At 40.5% G+C, this 23,222-nt stretch overlaps 1 protein-coding gene across 1 annotated transcript in view; it reads left to right on the forward strand.

Moving 5' to 3' along the window:
* Positions 1 to 23,222, forward strand: part of LOC128660235 (G-protein coupled receptor 143) — a 358,779-nt gene that overhangs the window by 214,583 nt on the left and 120,974 nt on the right. Inside the window, exons 6-7 of the mRNA XM_053713983.1 lie at positions 15,517 to 15,626; positions 16,944 to 17,052. Of these exons, the coding sequence (XP_053569958.1) occupies positions 15,517 to 15,626; positions 16,944 to 17,052 (219 nt within the window). The remainder of the gene's footprint in view (positions 1 to 15,516; positions 15,627 to 16,943; positions 17,053 to 23,222) is intronic.

Below are 23,222 nucleotides of genomic sequence, written 5' to 3' on the forward strand. Positions count from 1 at the left end.
AGATAATCATAGGCCCCCAGGGAGACCCATTGCCTCAAGTGTTGACTCTGTGTACACTAACATATCTAAATTTATAGACCGAATACTTCAACCAGAGGTACAGGGTATGTCCAGTTACCTTAAGGACACTTACCATTTCTTAGAAAAAGCTAAAGCCTTGGAATTCCCTAACGAAAAATATCTCCTGTACACCATAGATGTGAAACACTTATATACTTCGATAAAACTTGAGACAGGTATGTCTATCATCAAGAAGAATCTATTGGTGAACAGGAGATATACTTACGAGCAAATACATTTTATTGAGGACCTCCTAAGGCTCATTCTAAATTGGAATTATTTCCTATTTCAGGACGAGTGGTTTGTTCAGGTAAAGGGCACAGCAATGGGTTCTAACATTGCCCCATCATACGCCAACCTATATATGAATGAATTTGAGGAAAATATAATCTATTATAACGAATGCTTCAAGAAATATGGAGCAGTTTGGTTAAGATATATCGATAATGTGTTTGGCGTATGGTAGGGCAACGTGGACTCCCTCCTTTATTTTGTAAAGGAACTTAACTCCATGGTTAGAGGATTGGAATTTACTGTAAGCTATAGTGAGGAATCTGTATCGTACTTAGACACTAGAGTCTATAAGGCCGGTAATATTTTGAATTTGATCTGTTTGTAAACGATACTGATAAAAATACTTTGCTACAATATAATAGCTTTCACCCCAGACAATTAGTGGACTCCCTCCCGAAGAGCCAACTATTGAGGGTTAACAGAATCGTTGGCAATAAGGATAAGAGGCAGGTGCACCTTAAGGAAATGGCAGATAAATTTATTGATAGGGGTTATCCCCCACAACTCCTCCACAAAACCATGAGTACATTAAATGAACCCATTACAACAAGTCCTAACACTAAAGTAAATAGTATGGTCTTTGTAACACAGCATAGCACGCTCAGCGATAACATTTTGAAAATTGTTAGGCAGAACTGGCATGATTGCAATCAGGATATTACTCTTTTTCCAGGAACCAGCTTTAATGGTCCATAGAAGGGTCAAAAATTTGAGAGACCCTCTAATAAGATCTGATGTGGGGCCTGGAAAAAAGTTAATACAGACCACCATAGGCAGCAAAAAGTCATGTAATTACCCTTGTTTGAACTGCGCTAGTTGCAGTTCAATCATAAGAGGTGCAAACTTATCACCCACATAGTGGTAAAAAGTATAATGTGAAAAGTTTTTTTTACCTGTGAATTTACCTTTGTTGTCTTTTTAATTAAATGTCCATGTTCCTTAGTGTATTTAGGTGGGACGACACCTAAAATCAGGGATAGAATGAGCCAATATCGGTCTAACATCATATGTAAAAATTTGGAGGCTCCCCTGTCAAAACACTTTTTAGATAAGGGACACGGCATTAGCCAATTGAGATGGCAGGTCATAGATCAAATAAAACCCACCCGGAATGGTATGGATAGGGAGAGGTTGCTTAAACAGAAAGAAATGTAGTGGATCAATAAACTACATACTTTGACCCCTAGAGGTCTTAATATAGATTACGATCTCACCTGTTTCTTTTAGAAAAAACATATACCTGGGGTGTAGAGCGTTCTCTGTATATACTGCAGTTTTTGACCTTTTATAAATATTCTGTTGCAAATATTGTGATATAATTAGGGAGTAGTAATGTATAATGTTGCAGCATCTTTGTACAGTTATGTAGAACATATTGTCTTTAATATACTTTTAGGGAATAATAGGGTTCTCTATTTTTAATATGTAATTAGAATAGTATCCACAAGGTGGAACAAGAGCTCCTATTTTGGGCAAATTGGCGCCCATGCAAAGGGTTTAAAAGCATTGTTTGCAATATACATTGTAACAAGCATATATAAGGGGCTGTGACCCCGAAACTTTGCTATTTTCCACTAATAAATTGCTGAAAGATATTTTTGGAGTGCTGTGGGCTACCTTCTTTTATTGTATGCCTTTAGGGACTTGGCAGTGTCTTCTGTCTTCACAAGCACCCTCCATTACACCTGTGCTGTACTCCCCACCTTCGACTTGGATATAAATGTGTTTGAGTAGCTATGTTCTCAAACATGTTGTCAGTTAGAAACAGGTTTCATTTTTTTATTTGCTCAAAAACTGAAATACTGGTTGTGATGCCAGGAGTTGCCATAAATGGGGGTATTTCAGGGGCAGTTAAGTTTGGAGGTACTCTATTTTCATTTTTTGGACATTCTGATCGCCTCTTTTTAAATGGTTGTAGTGTTGGAGCGCCATTACTCGAAGTCTCAGGGGCTCTAAATCAGAGTGTCACTATCGGGTACAGCAATGGTGTTACTCTGAATCACACACGAGAATGGCATAAGCCTCTTCTGCGGAATAGTAACATGCCATGAGGCAAAAGGCGAAAATTATTATTTATTTATTTCATGTAATTGGCAAGAGTCCATGAGCTAGTGTCGTATGAGATATACAATCCTACAAGGAGGGGCAAAGTTTCCCAAACCTCAAAATGCCTATAAATACACTCCTCACCACACCCACAATTCAGTTTTACAAACTTTGCCTCCTATGGAGGTGGTGAAGTAAGTTTGTGCTAAGATTTCTACATTGATATGCTCTTCTCAGCATTTTGAAGCCCGATTCCTCTGAGTACAGTGAATGTCAGAGGGATGTGAAGGAAGTATCACCTATTGAATGCAATGGTTTTCCTTACGGAAGATCTATTTCATAGGTTCTCTGTTATTAGTCGTAAAGATTCATCTCCTACCTCTCTTTTCAGATTGACGATATACTCTCATATTCCATTAACTCTACTGATAACCGTTTCAGTACTGGTATGGCTATCTGCTATATGTGGATGGGTGTCTTTTGGTAAGTATGTTTACATTACTTAAAAGACACACTCGGCTATGGTTTGGCACTTTATGTATTTATATAAAGCTCTAAATATATGTATTGTACTTATATTTGCCATGAGTCAGGTTTAAATATATTTCCTTTTGCAGACTGTCAGTTTCATATCTGGGAAATGCATTTTTTAAGAAGAAAAAATTGTTACCTGGGCTATAGTCCTTTTTTTAATTGACTGTTCTTTTTAATTTGCGGGCAAACTTAGGCTCGCGAGGCGCAAAATGCCAAAGTATATTGCAACATTTTTGGCGCAAGATTTTTTTGGCGCAAAATTACGTTCAATGACGCAAATTCGTCATTTCCTTTCACAAGGTTTCGTCTTTGACGCGACTGTGTCATTTCTGGATGTTGTTAGCGGCAACAAATTTTTTGCTTGTGTTGTGCGTCATACTTGGCGCCAAATATTTTCATTATTTAAAACCCCATTCCTATATGACTCTTGCCTTTTTTCTCTATCAGAGGGCTATGCTGTTTGCATTTTTTTTTTCCCATTTCTGAAACTGTCATATAAGGAAATTGATAATTTTGCTTTATATGTTGTTTTTTTTCTTTTACATTTGCAAGATGTCTCAATCTGATCCTGTCTTAGAAATCACTGTTGGAACCCTGCTGCCTGATAACAGTTCTACCAAAGCTAAGTGCATTTATTGTAAACTTGTGGAGATTATTTTTCCAGCTGTGATTTGTAATAGTTGTCATGATAAGCTTTTACATGCAGAGAATGTGTCCATCAGTAATAGTGCATTGCCTGTTGTTGTTCCTTCAACATCTAATGTACAAGATATACTTGTGAATTTAAAAGATTTTATTGCTGATTCTATTCAGAAGGCTCTGTCTGCCATCCCGCCTTCTAATAAACGTAAAAGGTCTTTTAAAAGTTGATGAAATGTCAAATGACCGACAACATACTGAATTATCCTCCTCTGATAAGGATCTATCTGATTTAGAAGATCCTTCCTCTGATATTGACACTGACAAATCTACTTATTTATTTAAAATAGAGTACATTCGTTCTTTGTTAAAAGAAGTGTTGATTACATTGGATATTGAGGAAACTAGTCCTCTTGATATTAAGACTAGTAATCATTTAAATTCTGTTTATAAACCTCCTGTGGTTACTCCAGAAGTTTTTCCCGTTCCGGATGCTATTTCTGATATGATTTCTAAGGAATGGAATAGGCCTGGTACATCTTTTATTCCTTCAAGGTTTAAAAAATTGTATCCTTTGCCAGCAGTTACATTGGAGTTTTGGGAAAAGATCCCCAAAGTTGATGGGGCTATCTCTACTCTTGCTAAACGTACTACTATTCCTATGGAAGATAGTACTTCTTTTAAAGATCCTTTAGATAGGAAACTTGAATCTTATCTAAGTAAAGCCTATTTATATTCAGGTCTTCTTCTCAGGCCTGCAATTTCTTTGGCTGATGTTGCATCAACTTTTTGGTTAGAACATTTAGCGCAACAAGAATTGGATTCTGATTTGTCTAGCATTGTTCGCTTGCTTCAACATGCTAATCATTTTATTTGTGATGCCATTTTTTATATCAAAATTGATGTTAAATCTATGTCTTTAGCTATTTTAGCTAGAAGAGCTTTGTGGCTTAAATCTTGGAATGCTGACATGACATCTAAGTCTAGATTGCGAAGTTATTTGGTTCTCAGTTGGATTCAATTACTTCAACTGTCACTGGGGGAAGGGAGTTTTTGCCTCAGGATAAAAGACCTAAGGGTAAATGTAAAGCTTCTAACCGCTTTCGTTCCTCTCGACAAATTAAGGAACAGAAACCTAATCCTTCCCCCAAGGAATCGGTTTCCAATTGGAAACCTTCTTCAAATTGGAATAAATCTAAGCCCTTTAAGAAACCAAAGCCAGCCCCCAAGTCTGCATAAAGGTGCATCCCTCATTCCAGCTCAGCTGGTAGAGGGCAGATTAAGAGTTTTCAAGGATGTTTGGGCAAATTCTGTCCGAAATCAATGGATTCTGAGTATTGTCTCTCAGGGGTATCGAATAGGATTCAGAGTAAGACCTCCTGTGAGAAGATATTTTCTCTCACGCATCCCAGCAAATCCAGTAAAGGCTCAGGCTTTCCTAAAGTGTGTTTCAGACCTGGAGCTTTCAGGGGTAATCATGCCGGTTCCGTTTCAGGAACAGGGTCTGGGGTTTTATTCAAATCCGTTCATTATCCCAAAGAAAGAAAATTCATTCAGACCCTTTCTGGATATAAAGAGTATCAACTATAAGGACTATTCTGCCTTTTGTTCAGCAAGGGCATTATATGTCCACAATAGACTTACAGGATGCATATCTTCATATTCCGATTCATCCAGATCATTATCGGTTTCTGAGATTCTCTTTTAAAGACAAGCATTACCAATTTGTCGCTCTTCCTTTTGGTCTGGTGACAGCTCCAAGAATATTTTCAAAGGTTCTCAGAGAGCGGGGTATTGCGGTGTTTCCTTTTCTCCAACATTGGTGTGTCCGGTCCACGGCGTCATCCATAACTTGTGGGAATATTCTCTTCCCCAACAGGAAATGGCAAAGAGCACAGCAAAAGCTGTCCATATAGTCCCTCCCAGGCTCCGCCCCCCCAGTCATTCTCTTTGCCGCTGAACAAGCAGCATCTCCACGGAGATGGTTAAGAGTATGCGGTGTTTAGTTGTAGTTTTTTTATTCTACTATCAAGAGTTTGTTATTTTAAAATAGTGCTGGTATGTACTATTTACTCTGAAACAGAAAAAGATGAAGAGTTCTGTTTGTGAGAGGAGTATGATTTTAGCAGCAGTAACTAAAATAGTTTGCTGTTTCCACATAGAACTGTTGAGATGAGATAACTTCAGTTGGGGGAAACAGTTGGCAGACTTTTCTGCTTAAGGTATGACTAGCCATATTTCTAACAAGACTGTGTAATGCTGGAAGGCTGTCATTTTTCCCCTCATGGGGACCGGTAAGCCATTTTCTTAGTCTCAAACAGAATAAAGGGCTTAATATGGGCTATAAAACTGGTAGACACTTTTATGGGCTAGATCGACTGCTTTATTTGGGCATTTTATACAGTTTGATGTTGAAATTCACACTTTATATCTTTGGGGAACGTTTTTTTAAGTCAGGCACTGGTTTAGACACCTTCCCAGTCAGGAAGGACCTTCTCTATAGTAGGCAGAGCCTCATTTTTGCGCCATTACTGCACAGTTACTTTTGAGAGCGGTACATGCAGCTGCATGTGTGAGGACCTGAAAGTAGTTGGAAAAGTTCCTAAAAGGCGTCATTTGCTATCGTTTTCCCCTCTGGGCTTGGTAAAGTCTCAGCAAAGGCTGTAGCTGGGACTGTATAGGGGTTAAATCTGTAACCGGCTCCGGTTTCGTTATTTTAAGGGTTAAAGCTCTGAAAATTGGTGTGCAATACTTTTAATGCTTTAAGACACTGTGGTGAAATTTTGGTAAATTTTGAACAATTCCTTCATATTTTATCACATATTCAGTAATAAAGTGTGCTCTGTTTAAAATTTAAAGAGACAGTAACGGTTTTGTTTTAAAACGGTTTTTGTGCTTTATTGACAAGTTTTAGCCTGTTTAACATGTCTGTGCCTTCAGATAAGCTATGTTCTATATGTATGAAAGCCAATGTGTCTCCCCCTTCAAAATTGTGTGATAATTGTGCCATAGCGTCCAAACAAAGTAAGGACAGTACTGCCACAGATAATGAAATTGCCCAAGATGATTCCTCAGATGAAGGGAGTAGACATGGTTCTACATCATCTCCTTCTGTGTCTACGCCAGTTTTGCCCACGCAGGAGGCCCCTAGTACTTCTAGCGCGCCAATGCTTATTACCATGCAACAATTGACGGCTGTAATGGATAACTCCATAGCAAATATTTTATCCAAAATGCCTGCATTTCAGAGAGAGCGCGATTGCTCTGTTTTAAACACTGTAGAGCAGGAGGGCGCTGATGATAATTGCTCTGTCATACCCTCACACCAATCTGAAGTGGCCATGAGGGAGGTTTTGTCAGATGGGGAAAGTTCTGATTCAGGTAGAATTTCTCAACAGGCAGAACCTGATGTTGTGACATTTAAATTTAAATTTGAGCATCTCCGCGCACTACTTAAGGAGGTGTTATCTACTCTGGATGATTGTGACAACCTGGTCATTCCAGAAAAATTGTGCAAGATGGACAAGTTCCTAGAGGTCCCGGTGCACCCCGACGCTTTTCCAATACCCAAGCGGGTGGCGGACATAGTGAATAAGGAGTGGGAGAAGCCTGGCATACCTTTTGTTCCCCCCCCCCTATATTTAAGAAATTATTTCCTATGGTCGACCCCAGAAAGGACTTATGGCAGACAGTCCCTAAGGTCGAGGGGGCAGTTTCTACACTAGCCAAACGCACTACCATTCCCATCGAGGATAATTGTGCTTTCAAAGATCCTATGGATAAAAAATTGGAAGGTTTGCTTAAAAAGATTTTTGTACAGCAAGGTTACCTCCTGCAACCTATTTCGTGCATTATTCCTGTCACTACAGCAGCGTGGTTCTGGTTCGAGGAACTAGAAAAGTCGCTCAGTAGAGAGACTCCGTATGAGGAGGTTATGGACAGAATTCACGCACTTAAGTTAGCTAATTCCTTTATTTTAGATGCCGCTTTGCAGTTAGCTAGATTAGCGGCGAAAAATTCAGGGTTTGCAATTGTGGCGCGCAGAGCGCTCTGGCTAAAGTCTTGGTCAGCGGATGTATCTTCCAAGACAAAATTGCTTCATATCCCTTTCAAAGGTAAAACCCTCTTTGGGCCAGAATTGAAAGAGATTATCTCAGACATCACTGGGGGTAAGGGCCATGCCCTCCCACAAGACAGGCCTTTCAAGGCCAAGAATAAGTCTAATTTTCGTTCCTTTCGCAATTTCAGGAACGGACCGGCCTCCAACTCTGCAGCCTCTAGACAAGAGGGTAATGCTTCGCAGACCAAACCAGCTTGGAAACCGATGCAAGGCTGGAACAAGGGTAAACAGGCCAAGAAGCCTGCTGCTGCTACCAAAACAGCATGAAGGAGTAGCCCCCGATCCGGGACCGGATCTAGTAGGGGGCAGACTCTCTCTCTTCGCTCAGGCTTGGGCAAGAGATGTTCAGGATCCCTGGGCAACTAGAAATAGTTTCTCAGGGTTATCTTCTGGAATTTAAGGAACTACCCCCAAGGGGAAGGTTCCACATGTCTCACTTATCTTCAAACCAAATAAAGAGACAGGCATTCTTACATTGTGTAGAAGACCTGTTAAAAATGGGAGTGATACACCCAGTTCCAACTGTGTAACAAGGACTGGGGTTTTACTCAATTCTGTTTGTAGTTCCCAAAAAAGAGGGAACCTTCAGACCAATTCTGGATTTAAAGATTCTAAACAAATTTCTCAGAGTGCCATCGTTGAAAATGGAAACTATTCGAACGATTTTACCTACAATCCAGGAGGGTCAATTTATGACTACCGTGGATCTAAAGGATGCGTATCTACATATTCCTATCCACAAAGATCATCATCAGTTCCTAAGGTTCGCCTTTCTGGACAAACATTACCAGTTTGTGGCTCTCCCATTCGGGCTAGCCACTGCTCCAAGGATTTTCACAAAGGTACTCGGGTCCCTTCTAGCGGTTCTAAGACCAAGGGGCATTGCAGTGGCACCTTACTTGGATGACATTCTGATACAAGCGTCGTCTCTTTCAAAGGCAAAGGCTCACACAGATATCGTTCTGGCCTTTCTCAGATCTCACGGGTGGAAGATGAACATAGAAAAAAGTTCCCTGTCTCCGTCGACAAGAGTTCCTTTCTTGGGGACAATAATAGATTCTTTAGAAATGAAGATTTTCCTGAAAGATGTCAGAAAGTCGAAGCTTCTAAACGCTTGTCAAGTTCTTCACTCTGTTCCACGACCTTCCATAGCTCAGTGCATGGAAGTAGTAGGGTTGATGGTTGCAGCAATGGACATAGTTCCTTTTGCGCGAATTCATCTAAGACCATTACAACTGTGCATGCTGAAACAGTGGAATGGGGACTATACAGACTTGTCTCCAGTGATTGAAGTAGATCAGAAGACCAGAGACTCACTCCGTTGGTGGCTGACCCAGGATCACCTATCCCAGGGAATGAGCTTCCGCAGACCAGAGTGGGTCATCGTCACGACCGACGCCAGTCTAGTGGGCTGGGGCGCGGTCTGGGACTCCCTGAAAGCTCAGGGTCTATGGTCTCGGGAAGAGTCTCTTCTCCTGATAAACATTCTGGAACTGAGAGCGATATTAAATACTCTCAGGGCTTGGCCTCAACTAGCAAAGGCCAGATTCATAAGATTCCAATCAGACAACATGACGACTGTTGCTTACATCAATCATCAGGGGGGAACAAGGAGTTCCCTGGCGATGAGAGAAGTGACCAAAATCATAAAATGGGTGGAGGATCACTCCTGCCACCTATCTGCGATCCACATCCCAGGAGTGGAAAACTGGTAGGCGGATTATCTGAGTCATCAGACTTTCCATCCGGGGGAGTGGGAACTCCACCCGGAGATATTTGCCCAGTTGACCCAATTATGGGGCATTCCAGACATGGATCTGATGGCGTCTCGTCAGAACTTCAAGATTCCTTGCTACGGGTCCAGATCCAGGGATCCCAAGGCGACTCTAGTGGATGCATTAGTGGCGCCTTGGGCCTTCAACCTAGCTTATGCGTTTCCACCGTTTCCTCTCATTCCCAGGCTGGTAGCCAGGATCAAACAGGAGAGGGCCTCTGTGATTTTGATAGCTCCTGCGTGGCCACGCAGGACTTGGTATGCAGACCTGGTGAATATGTCATCGGCTCCACCATGGAAGCTACCTTGGAGACAGGATCTTCTAGTACAAGGTCCATTCGAACATCCAAATCTAGTTTCTCTCCAGCTGACGGCTTGGAAATTGAACGCTTGATTTTATCTAAGCGTGGGTTTTCGGATTCTGTGATAGACACTCTGGTACAAGCCAGAAAACCTGTAACTAGAAAAATTTACCATAAAATATGGAAAAGATATATCTGTTGGTGTGAATCCAAGGGATTCTCATGGAGTAAGATTAAAATTCCTTGGATCCTTTCTTTTCTCCAAGAAGGTTTGGACAAGCGATTATCAGCGAGTTCTCTAAAAGGACAGATTCCTGCTTTATCTGTCTTGTTACATAAACGACTGGCAGCTGTGCCAGATGTTCAAGCTTTTGTTCAGGCTTTGGTCAGGATCAAGCCTGTTTACAGACCTTTGACTCCTCCCTGGAGTCTAAATTTAGTTCTTTCAGTTCTTCAAGGGGTTCCGTTTGAACCCTTACACTCCATAGATATCAAGTTGTTATCTTGGAAAGTTCTGTTTTTGGTTGCTATTTCTTCTGCTAGAAGAGTTTCTGAATTATCTGCTCTGCAGTGTAATCCGCCCTATCTGGTGTTCCATTCAGATAAGGTTGTTTTGCGTACTAAACCTGGTTTCCTTCCAAAGGTTGTTTCCAACAAGAATATTAACCAGGAAATAGTTGTGCCTTCTTTGTGTCTGAATCCAGTTTCAAAGAAGGAACGTTTGTTACATAATTTAGATGTAGTCCGTGCTTTAAAGTTCTATTTAGAAGCAACAAAGGATTTCAGACAAACGTCTTCTCTGTTTGTCGTTTATTCTGGCAAGAGGAGAGGTCAAAAAGCTACTGCTACCTCTCTTTCCTTTTGGCTGAAAAGCATCATCCGATTGGCTTACGAGACTGCCGGACGGCAGCCTCCTGAAAGAATCACAGCTCACTCTACTAGGGCTGTGGCTTCCTCATGGGCCTTTAAGAACGAGGCTTCTGTTGATCAGATATGTAAGGTAGCGACTTGGTCTTCTCTGCACACTTTTGCCAAAGTCTACAAATTTGATACTTTTGCTTCTTCGGAGGCTATTTTTGGGAGAAAGGTTTTGTAAGCCGTGATGCCTTCTGTTTAGGTAACCTGATTGGCTCCCTCCCTTCATCCGTGTCCTAAAGCTTTGGTATTGGTTCCCACAAGTTATGGATGACGCCGTGGACCGGACACACCAATGTTGGAGAAAACAGAATTTATGCTTACCTGATAAATTACTTTCTCCAACGGTGTGTCCGGTCCACGGCTCGCCCTGGTTTGATAAATTTCTTTCTTTAACTACAGTCACCACGGCACGCTATAGTTTCTCCTTTTTTTCTCCTGTCCGTCGGTCGAATGACTGGGGGGGCGGAGCCTGGGAGGGACTATATGGACAGCTTTTGCTGTGCTCTTTGCCATTTCCTGTTGGGGAAGAGAATATTCCCACAAGTTTTGGATGACGCCGTGGACCGGACACACCGTTGGAGAAAGTAATTTATCAGGTAAGCATAAATTCTGTTATTTGGACGATATCTTGGTACTAGCTCAGTCTTTACATTCTGCAGAATCTCACACAAATCAACTAGTGTTTTTTTGTTTTTTTTTTCGAAAACATGGTTGGAGTATCAATTTACCAAAAAGTTATTTGATTCCTCAGACTAGGGTCACCTTTTTAGGTTTCCAGATAGATTCAGATAGATTTAGATAGATTCAGTGTCCATGACTCTGTCTCTAACAGACAAGAGACGTTTAAAATTGGTTTCAGCCTGTCGGAAACTTCAGTCTCAGTCACTCCCTTCAGTAGCTATGTGTATGGAAGTTTTAGGTCTCATGACTGCAGCATCGGACGCGATCCCCTTTGCTTGTTTTCATATGAGACCTCTCCAGCTTTGTATGCTGAACCAATAGTACAGGGATTATACAAGGATATCACAATTGATATCCTTAAATCCCAATGTTCGAATATCTTTGACTTGGTGGTTAGATCACCATCGTATAGTTCTAGGGGCCTCTTTTGTTCGTCCAACCTGGACTGTGATCACAACAGATGCAAGTCTTTCAGGTTGGGGAGCTGTTTGGGGATCTCTGACAGCACAAGGGGTTTGGAAATCCCAAGAGGCGAGATTGCCAATCAATATTTTGGAACTCGTGCGATTTTCAGTGCTCTTCAGATTTGGCCTCTGTTGAAGAGAGAACCGTTTTTTTTTGTTTTCAGACAGACAATATCACTACTGTGGCATATGTCAATCATCAGGGTGGGACTCACAGTCCCCAAGCTATGAAAGAAGTATCCCGGATACTTGCTTGGGCGGAATCCAGCTCCTGTCTAATCTCTGCAGTTCATATCCCAGGTATAGACAATTGGGAAGCGGATTATCTTATCAGTCAGACTTTACATCTGGGGGAGTGGTCCATCCATCTAGATGTGTTTTCTCAGGTTGTTCAGATGTGGGGTCTTCCAGAAATACATCTGATGGCTTCTCATCTAAACAAGAAACTTCCCAGGTACCTGTCCAGGTCCAGGGTTCCTCAGGTAGAATCAATGGATGCGTTGACACTTCCTTGGTGTTATCAACCTGCTTATATTTTCCCGCCTCTAGTTCTTCTTCCAAGAGTGATCTCCAAAATCATCATGGAGCAATCGTTTGTGTTGCTGGTGGCTCCAGCATGGACTCACAGGTTCTGGTATGCAGATCTTGTAAGGATGTCCAGTTGCCAAACTTGGCCACTTCTATTAAGACTGGACCTTCTGTCTCAAGGTCCGTTTTTCCATCAGGATCTCAAATCATTTAATTTAAAGGTATGGAAATTGAATGCCTAGTGCTTAGTCTTAGAGGTTTCTCTGACTCAGTGATTGATACTATGTTGCAGGCTCATAAATAGGTTTCTAGAAAGATTTATTATCGCGTTTTGAAGACTTATATTTCATGGTGTTCTTCTCATAAATTTTCTTGGCATTCTTTTAGAATTCCTAGAATTTTACATTTTATTCAGGATGGTTTGGATAAGGGTTTGTCTGCAAGTTCCTTGAAAGGACAAATCTCTGTTCTTTCTGTTTTATTTCACAGAAAGATTGCTAAGCTTCCTGATATTCACTGTTTTGTTCAGGCTTTGGTTCGTATCAAGCATGTTATTAAATTAATCTCTACTCCTTGGAGTCTTAATTTGGTTTTGAAGGCTTTACAGGCTCATCCATTTGAGCCTATGCATTCTTTGGACATTAAATTACTTTCTTGGAAAGTGTTGTTCCTTTTGGCCATCTCTTCTACTAGAAGAGTTTCTGAAATATCTGCTCTTTCTTGTGAATTTCCTTTTCTGATTTTTCCTCAGGAAAAGGCAGTTTGGTGAACTTCATTTAAATTCTTACCTAAGGTTGTGAATTCAAACAACATTAATAGAGAAATTGTTGTCACTTCCTTGTGTCCTAATCCTAAGAATTCTTTGGAGAGATCTTTACACTCTTTGGATGTGGTGAGAGCTTTGAAATATTATGCTGAAGCTACTAAAGATTTCAGGAAGACTTCTGGTCTATTTGTTATCGTTTCTGGTTCTAGGAAAGGGCAGAAGGCTTCTGCCATTTCCTTGGCATTGTGGTTAAGGCTTTTGATTCATCAAGCTTATTTGGAGTCGGGTCAAGCCCCGCCTCAGAGAATTACAGCTTATTCTACTAGATCAGTCTCCACTTCTTGGGCTTTTAAGAATGAAGCTTCAGTTGATCAGATTTGCAAAGCAGCAACTTGGTCTTCTTTGCATACTTTTACTAAATTCTACCGTTTTTATGTGTTTGCTTCTTCGAAAGCAGTTTTTGGTAGAAAAGTTTTTCAGGCAGCTGTTTGTTTGATTCTTCTGCTTATGATTTAAGTTTTTCCTTTCATTTATGAGAATAAACTTATATTTTGGGTTGTGGATTAAATTTTTTTCAGCGAAAAATGGCTGTTTTTATTGTATCCCTCCCTCTCTAGTGACTCTTGCGTGGAGTTCCACATCTTGGGTATTGCTATCCAATACGTAACTAGCTCATGGACTCTTGCCAATTACATGAAAGAAAACATAATTTATGTAAGAACTTACCTGATAAATTCATTTCTTTCATATTGGCAAGAGTCCATGAGGCCCACACTTTTTTATGGTGGTTATGATTTTTTTGTATAAAGCATAATTATTTCCAAATTCCTTTGTTGATGCTTTTTACTCCTTTCTTTATCACCCCACTACTTGGCTATTCCTTAAACTGAATTGTGGGTGTGGTGAGGGGTGTATTTATAGGCATTTTCTGGTTTGGGAAACTTTGCCCCTCCTGGTAGGATTGTATATCCCATACGACACTAGCTCATGGACTCTTGCCAATATGAAAGCAATTAAATTTATGTAAGAACTTACCTGATAGATTATGTGTTTTTTTTTTACTTCATCAACCCAACCACCAATTCCCACTTCCACCCCACTCTCTAGCCAAAAAATAAAACAGTACTGATCACAGTATAAAAAAACTGCGATCAGATCTAAACAGCACTAAAAGGGTTAATTTTTTTAGTACACTAACCGTAAAACAAAAAAAGAAAAATTAACAAATCAGGTTGATTAGACAGAACACTCTGGTCAGACTGATCACAGGCAAAGTGCGGTAATCAGAGACTGCAGAAAAGGGTTAAAAACCCAAAAAGGGTCAAATTTTAATTAAAAAAAACAAAAATCACACACCAAAAGTACTGAACAGTACTAATGTACTGATCAGAGTGATCACAGCAATAACACTGATCAGCACCTAAAGGGTTTTAAAAATGAAAAACGTTAATTTATATAACTGTGTGGGACACTTTGTAGCAGTAATCTCTCTGCCTCTTGCCTCAGATCAGGAAAGAGGAATGTAGAGGCAATGTCGACAGCCAATGATTCAATCATTTGTGGTCACATTGTTTCATTGACTGGTTGTCACTGTGATCCCATGACTCCAACAGCGCCGATTGGATTCTGGTTGACTGTCTGAGTTGCCAGGCACGTCCATGCGTTAGATACAAGCAGGTAAGTATTGTGCAGGAGCCAAAGAAGTTAGAACTTTTCATGCTGTTCTAACATTGTTAAAGCACAGTGTTTTCAGAATAGCATGGAACGTCCTAACATTGTTAAAGGGTTAACCATTGAGAATTCTGTAGTTAACGTGACTTGTGCATTGTTTATTTGCACTCTGTTTTATCATCACATGACTGGGTTTTCATGCCCGGGATTGGGGATTGTGTTGTGTATTATTTTTTTTAATTGTTAAAGGGACATAGAAGTACAAACAGAAAATACCTTAAAAAGGGATTAAACATAAATTCAATGCAGTGATGCACTACTGGGATCTAGCTGAATATATTGGGTGAGCCAATGACAAGAAGCATATATATGTAGCCACCAATCAACAAATACCTCATAATAGTATATTGCTACTCCTGAGCCTGCCTATTCATCAAAGAATACCAAGTGAACAAAGTAAATTTGGCAATAGAAGTTAATTCAACATTTTCTTTAAATTGCATAATCTAAACCATGACAATGTGTTTCTACCATATACCTTTAATGTACATGTTCATGTTTACAATACAATGATTACTGCACTATATGTCAATCTAGGATGAAAATGATACCTTTATATCTTCACTCTTACCGATCTTTTTATGATTTATCATGTGTGACTTTTATATCCTTGATTGTAGCTCCTGGAGTTTAGTCCTGTCATTTTGTCCATTTCTCAGTTGCAGTTCTGATCAGAGCCTGGTCCTTTTCCATGATATTCTTATATACATTCCCTTCTTACTCGCTTTGTTGGTGAGTCCACTATTACTAAGAAGAGCCGTTTATGCAGGTACATTGAGTTTTTTATGTTGTGTGCATGATACCCAAATGTTGAAATACTTGAAAGTTATGCAGCATAGCTGGAAAAAGCTGGAAAATATCACCTGCACTGTCTAGGTATAAATAGAAGATATTTTACCTCAAAATTTACTAAGTATTCACACCCCACTGTAAAGAGACTTTAAAGGGACATGAAACCCAAACATTTTCTTTCATGATTTAGGTAGAACATACAATTGTAAACGACTTTCCAGTTTACTTCTATTATCAAATTTGCTTCATTCTCTGGGTTTCATTTGTTAAAAGAGCAGCAATGCACTACTGGTTTCTAACTGAACACATGGGTGAGCCAATAACAATCAGTATAAATATGCAGCCACCAATCAGCAGCTAGAACCTAGGTTCTTTGCTGCTCCTGAAGTTACCTACATAAACATTTCAGCAAAGGATAACAAGAGAAGGAAGCTAATTAAATAATAGAAGTACATTGGAAAGTTGTTTAAAATTGTATGCTCTTTCTGAATCCTAAAATAAAAAATTGGGGTTTCATGCCCCTTTAAGCAGCCAATCAGGATGCTATTTCCAGGACTTGCAAGAGGGACTGGATCTGGCATGTGCAAGCACAGTTGCATTATTTTTCTATTCAGTTTAAGGAAGTTTACTATGAAATTTTAGCAGATTTTAATGAAATCTTATGAGGTCATGCAAAAGAAAGCACTGCTTATGCTGATTGTCTGTTCTTTTTTTTTGTTTGTTTGTTTTTTCATCTTGCAGCTAGACAGCAGCTGAAGTATAATTGTTCTCAGACCACTTATTCTGGTGAGCTGATGAAATTGAGGTGAAATATTCCTTTTTTACATAGAGTTGCTCAGGTGATATTTTCATGTGTGCTTTTTACAGTTATGCTGCATTACTTTCAAGGGATTTAGCATATGCGTATTCTGTCCCTTTAATATAGGATATAGTGGATGACTGGTTTATGTCTGTCAATATACTATACAATGTGTGTGTGTAATATTTAACACTATAAGTGCTTGGTTCATTTTCTATCCAATACCCTACTAATCACAAAACAGCGTTTTATGCAGAAACTAAAATGTATTTAAATAAATATTTTTAAAATTCATTCTTATGTGTTTCCACCCACTCTTTGCAAATGTTTAGCAATTGTGAAACACCTTATTGTGCAGTCATTTTTTATATTTTTTATTTTAATCCGTAACAAATTGTCATTTTAATACAGTTTATTACAAATACATAAATCTGCAGATCATTTTGCACAGATATTATATTATTTGTGTATTTATATATATTTTGTGTCTGTCAGTGTCTTCTGTGCTTAGGATGCAGTACGGAGTATACACCTGTAATGAGCGGTTCAGAAAACAAAGCTTCTGTAGAAGGCTGCTGCGAATTAGTGGGACCTTCATAGCCTGGTGAGATTTTACAGAAATGAGGGCATTGAAAATAAGACGGTAAACATGTGAAGTAGCTGGCAGGTGGGCGGAGACTTACAAGAGTTTAATGCTAGACTTCTTCCTCTAAACTGTAATCTATGGTGGCTTTATTCTTCTTCCTTATTCTTTTCTTGAAAATAATTACCAATTTACCATGAGTAATCCATGTTTGTAGGAATCACAACATTATACAGACAAAGCCTATAAATATTTTCCCACAAATATTCCAAGAGCGCCAACTATAAGGCAAAGGAAAAATCTAACAAATACATCAGTGATCATAAAACATTATCAAACATTTAATTCAACATATAGTTAAAAACATGGATCCATGTAACAAAATAGACTTGAAAAATGGAATTTCACAGTACTAGCAGATAAATACTAAAAACACAATGGTTGCTAAAAACAATAAAGGGTATAAGGGTATGTCACCAATTACGGGGATATACAAAATTATAAAAAAAGTCCAGATATGTCAATTGAAGTCTATAAAAAGTCCAGTGAATAAATCCAGTGGAAATAACCAGTGAAAAATTTGTGAAAAAATCAAATGTTAAAAATAAACTGATGATAAAAAGAGCTATCGAAAAAAATCCCTTGGAGGGAGGTTGTGAAAAAAAGTGTGAAAAAAGTGATGTAAAAATTATAAAAATTATAAAAAATTGTATAAAAATATGTAAAAAATGTATATTAAAATTAAAAGTGGGGGACCCCCTAAAAGTAGGTGTCAAAAATAAGTGTCAAAAATAGTGAAAAATATAAAATCCGGTTAAACAAAAAATAAAAAATAAAAATATAAGAATAATAATAAATAGTGTGTATATAGTATAATCCAGGTGAAAGTCTTAGTAATTAAGTATTAGTGAATAATCCTCCTTGTGGCTAACTCCGTATGAATGATGGCGATGAACTCTTTGAGATAGATGGTTTTACCTTCCTTTTCAATATAAACTCTTGTAATCCTAGAGAGAACCTCAATATTATGAGGTAATCTGTCGCCTTGGTGAGGGAGAGACCTCCGGTGTGTCAGTAGTATCACTCTTCCTGGAATTTGGTACTTCCAAACCGGTCAGACTGAGGGTGTTGAAAATCCTCTCAGGAAACCGCCCAAAATACGCGCCACTTTAACTGGACACCTCCCAGTTAGTAGTCTTGTTCCACCTATATGTCTAGTCTACACATTTTTCTTTTCTCTATATGAAACTATAGAGAAAAGAAAAAAAATGTGTAAAAAAATGTGTAGACTAGACATATAGGTGGAACAAGACTACTAACTGGGAGGTGTCCAGTTAAAGTGGCGCGTATTTTGGGCGGTTTCCTGAGAGGATTTTCAACACCCTCAGTCTGACCGGTTTGGAAGTACCAAATTCCAGGAAGAGTGATACTACTGACACACCGGAGGTCTCTCCCTCACCAAGGCGACAGATTACCTCATAATATTGAGGTTCTCTCTAGGATTACAAGAGTTTATATTGAAAAGGAAGGTAAAACCATCTATCTCAAAGAGTTCATCGCCATCATTCATACGGAGTTAGCCACAAGGAGGATTATTCACTAATACTTAATTACTAAGACTTTCACCTGGATTATACTATATACACACTATTTATTATTATTCTTATATTTTTATTTTTTATTTTTTGTTTAACCGGATTTTATATTTCTCCAACATAGGTGTGTCCGGTCCACGGCGTCATCCTTACTTGTGGGATATTCTCTTCCCCAACAGGAAATGGCAAAGAGCCCAGCAAAGCTGGTCACATGATCCCTCCTAGGCTCCGCCTACCCCAGTCATTCTCTTTGCCGTTGTACAATTTAACGGCTGTAATGGATAATTCTATCAAAAACATTTTAGCCAATATGCCCACTTATCAGCGAAAGCGCGACTGCTCTGTTTTAGAAAATTCTGTAGAGCATGAGAACGCTGATGATATGGTTTCTGAAGGGCCCCTACACCAGTCTGAGGGGGCCAGGGAGGTTTTGTCTGAGGGAGAAATTTCAGATTCAGGAAACATTTCTCAACAAGCTGAACCTGATGTGATTACTTTTAAATTTAAGTTGGAACATCTCCGCGCTCTGCTTAAGGAGGTGTTATCCAATTTGGATGATTGTGATTATCTGGTCATTCCAGAACCACTATGTAAAATGGAAAAGTTCTTAGAGGCCCCGGGGCCCCCCGAAGCTTTTCCTATATCCAAGCGGGTGGCGTACATTGTTAGTAAAGAATGGGACAGGCCCGGTATACCTTTAGTACCTCCCCCCATATTTATAAAATTGTTTTCCTATAGTCGACCCCAGAAAGGACTGATGGCAGACAGTCCCCAAGGTCGAGGGGGCGGTTTCTACTCTACACAAGCGCGCCACTATACCCATAGAAGATAGTTGTGCTTTCCAAGATCCTATGGATAAAAAATTAGAAGGTCTGCTAAAGATGTTTGTTCAGCAAGGTTCCCTTCTACAACCAATTGCATGCATTGTCCCTGTCACTGCAGCCGCGTGTTTCTAGTTTGATGAGCTAGGAAAGGCGATTATTAGTAATTCTTCTTCTTATGAGGAGATTATGGAAGAATTCGTGCTCTTAAATTGGCTAATTCTTTCACCCTAGACGCCACCTTGCAATTGGCTAGGTTAGCGGCGAAAAAATTCTGGGTTTGCTATTGTGGCGCAGAGCGCTTTGGTTAAAATCTTGGGCAGCGGATGCGTCTTCCAAGAACAAATTGCTTGACATTCCTTTCAAGGGGAAAACACTCTTTGGCCCTGACTTGAAAGAGATTATCTCTGATATCACTGGGGGCAAGGGCCACGCCCTTCCTCAGGATAGGTCTTTTCAAGACCAAAAATAAACCTAAGTTTCGTCCCTTTCGCAGAAACGGATCAGCCCCAAGGGCTACGTCCTCTAAGCAGGAAGGTAATACTTCTCAAGCCAATCCAGCCTGGAGACCTATGCAAGGCTTGAACAAAGGAAAGCAGGCCAGGAAACCTGCCACTGCTACCAAGACAGCATGAAATGCGGGCCCCCGATCCGGGACCGGATCTGGTGGGGGGCAGACTCTCTCTCTTCGCTCAGGCTTGGGCAAGAGATGTTCTGGATCCTTGGGCGCTAGAAATAGTCTCCCAAGGTTATTCTCTGGAGTTCTAGGGGCTTCCTCCAAGGGGGAGGTTCCACAGGTCTCAGTTGTCTTCAGACCACATAGGAAGACAGGCATTCTTACATTGGGTAGAAGACCTGCTAAAAATGGGAGTGATTCATCCTGTTCCATTAGGAGAACAAGGGATGGGGTTCTACTCCAATCTGTTCATAGTTCCCAAAAAAGAGGGAACGTTCAGACCAATCTTAGATCTCTAGATCTTGAACAAGTTCTCAAGGTTCCATCGTTCAAGATGGAAACCATTCGAACACTTCTTCCTTCCATCCAGGAAGGTCAATTCATGACCAAGGTGGATTTCAAGGATGCGTATCTACATATTCCTATCCACAAGGAACATCATCGGTTCCTAAGGTTTGCATTCCTGGACAAGCATTTCCAGTTCGTGGCGTTTTCTTTCGGATTAGCCACTGCTCCTAGGATTTTCTCATAGGTACTAGGGTCCCTTCTGGCGGTGCTAAGACCAAGGGGCATTGCTGTAGTACCTTACTTGGACGACATTCTGATTCGAGCGTCGTCCCTTCCTCAAGTAAAGGCTCACACGGACATTGTCCTGGCCTTTCTCAGATCTCACGGATGGAAAGTGAACGTGGAAAAGAGTTCTCTATCTCCGTCAACGAGGGTTCCCTTCTTGGGAACTATAATAGACTCCTTAGAAATGAGGATTTTTCTGACAGAAGCCAGAAAAACAAAACTTCTAGACTCTTGTCGGATACTTCATTCCGTTCCTCTTCCTTCCATAGCGCAGTGCATGGAAGTGATAGGTTTGATGGTAGCGGCAATGGACATAGTTCCTTTTGTGCGCATTCATCTAAGACCATTACAACTGTTCATGCTCAGTCAGTGGAATGGGGACTATTCAGACTTGTCTCCGAAGATACAAGTAAATCAGAGGACCAGAGACTCATTCCGTTGGTGGCTGTCCCTGGACAACCTGTCACAAGGGATGACCTTCCGCAGACCAGAGTGGGTCATTGTCACGACCGACGCCAGTCTGATGGGCTGGGGCGCGGTCTGGGGATCCCTGAAAGCTCAGGGTCTTTGGTCTCGGGTAGAATCTCTTCTACCGATAAATATTCTGGAACTGAGAGCGATATTCAATGCTCTCAAAGCTTGGCCTCAGCTAGCGAGGGCCAAGTTCATACATCAACCATCAGGGGGGAACAAGGAGTTCCCTAACGATGGAAGAAGTGACCAAAATCATTCTATGGGCGGAGTCTCACTCCTGCCACCTGTCTGCTATCCACATCCCAGGAGTGGAAAATTGGGAAGCGGATTTTCTGAGTCGTCAGACATTGCATCCGGGGGAGTGGGAACTCCATCCGGAAATCTTTGCCCAAGTCACTCAACCGTGGGGCATTCCAGACATGGATCTGATGGCCTCTCGTCAGAACTTCAGAGTTCCTTACTACGGGTACAGATCCAGGGATCCCAAGGCGGCTCTAGTGGATGCACTAGTAGCACCTTGGACCTTCAAACTAGCTTATGTGTTCCCGCCGTTTCCTCTCATCCCCAGGCTGGTAGCCAGGATCAATCAGGAGAGGGCGTCGGTGATTTTGATAGCTCCTGCGTGGCCACGCAGGACTTGGTATGCAGATCTGGTGAATATGTCATCGGCTCCACCATGGAAGCTACCTTTGAGAGACCTTCTTGTTCTAGGTCCGTTCGACCCACTCCAGCTGACTGCTTGGAGATTGAACGCTTGATCTTATCAAAGCGAGGGTTCTCAGATTCTGTTATTAATACTCTTGTTCAGGCCTGAAAGCCTGTAACCAGAAAAATTACCACATAATTTGGTATATCTGTTGGTGTGAATCTGCAGGATTCCCTTGGGACAAGGTTAAGATTCCTAAGAGTCTATCCTTCCTTCGAGAAGGATTGGAAAAAGGATTATCTGCAAGTTCCTTGATGGGACAGATTTCTGCCTTGTCTGTGTTACTTCACAAAAAGCTGGCAGCTGTGCCAGATGTTCTAGCCTTTGTTCAGGCTCTGGTTAGAATCAAGCCTGTTTACAAAATTTTGACTCCTCCTTGGAGTCTCAACCTAGTTCTTTCAGTTCTTCAGGGGGTTCCGTTTGAACCCTTACATTCCGTTGATATTAAGTTATTATCTTGGAAAGTTTTGTTTTTGGTTGCAATTTCTTCTGCTAGAAGAGTTTCAGAATTATCTGCTCTGCAGTGTTCTTCTCCTTATCTGGTGTTCCATGCAGATAAGGTGGTTTTGCGTACTAAACCTGGTTTTCTTCCAAAAGTTGTTTCTAACAGAAACATTAACCAGGAGATAGTTGTGCCTTCTTTGTGTCCTAATCCAGTTTCAAAGAAGGAACGTTTGTTGCACAACTTGGATGTAGTTCGTGCTCTCAAATTTTACTTAGCAGCTACTAAGGATTTCAGACAAACTTGTCTTTGTTTGTTGTTTATTCTGGTAAACGGAGAGGTCAAAAAGCAACTTCTACCTCTCTCTCCTTCTGGATTAAAAGCATTATCCGATTGGCTTATGAGACTGCCGGACGGCAGCCTCCTGAAAGAATCACAGCTCACTCCACTAGGGCTGTGGCTTCCACATGGGCCTTCAAGAACGAGGCTTCTGTTGATCAGATATGTAAGGCAGCGACTTGGTCTTCACTGCACACTTTTTCTAAATTTTACAAATTTGATACTTTTGCTTCTTCTGAGGCTATTTTTGGGAGAAAGGTTTTGCAAGCCGTGGTGCCTTCCATTTAGGTGACCTGATTTGCTCCCTCCCTTCATCCGTGTCCTAAAGCTTTGGTATTGGTTCCCACAAGTAAGGATGATGCCGTGGACCGGACACACCTATGTTGGAGAAAACAGAATTTATGTTTACCTGATAAATTACTTTCTCCAACGGTGTGTCCGGTCCACGGCCCGCCCTGGTTTTTTTAATCAGGTCTGATAATTTATTTTCTTTAACTACAGTCACCACGGTAACATATGGTTTCTCCTATGCAAATATTCCTCCTTAACGTCGGTCGAATGACTG

Source organism: Bombina bombina, chromosome 1, assembly GCF_027579735.1.
Source record: "Bombina bombina isolate aBomBom1 chromosome 1, aBomBom1.pri, whole genome shotgun sequence".
Lineage (NCBI taxonomy): Eukaryota > Metazoa > Chordata > Amphibia > Anura > Bombinatoridae > Bombina > Bombina bombina.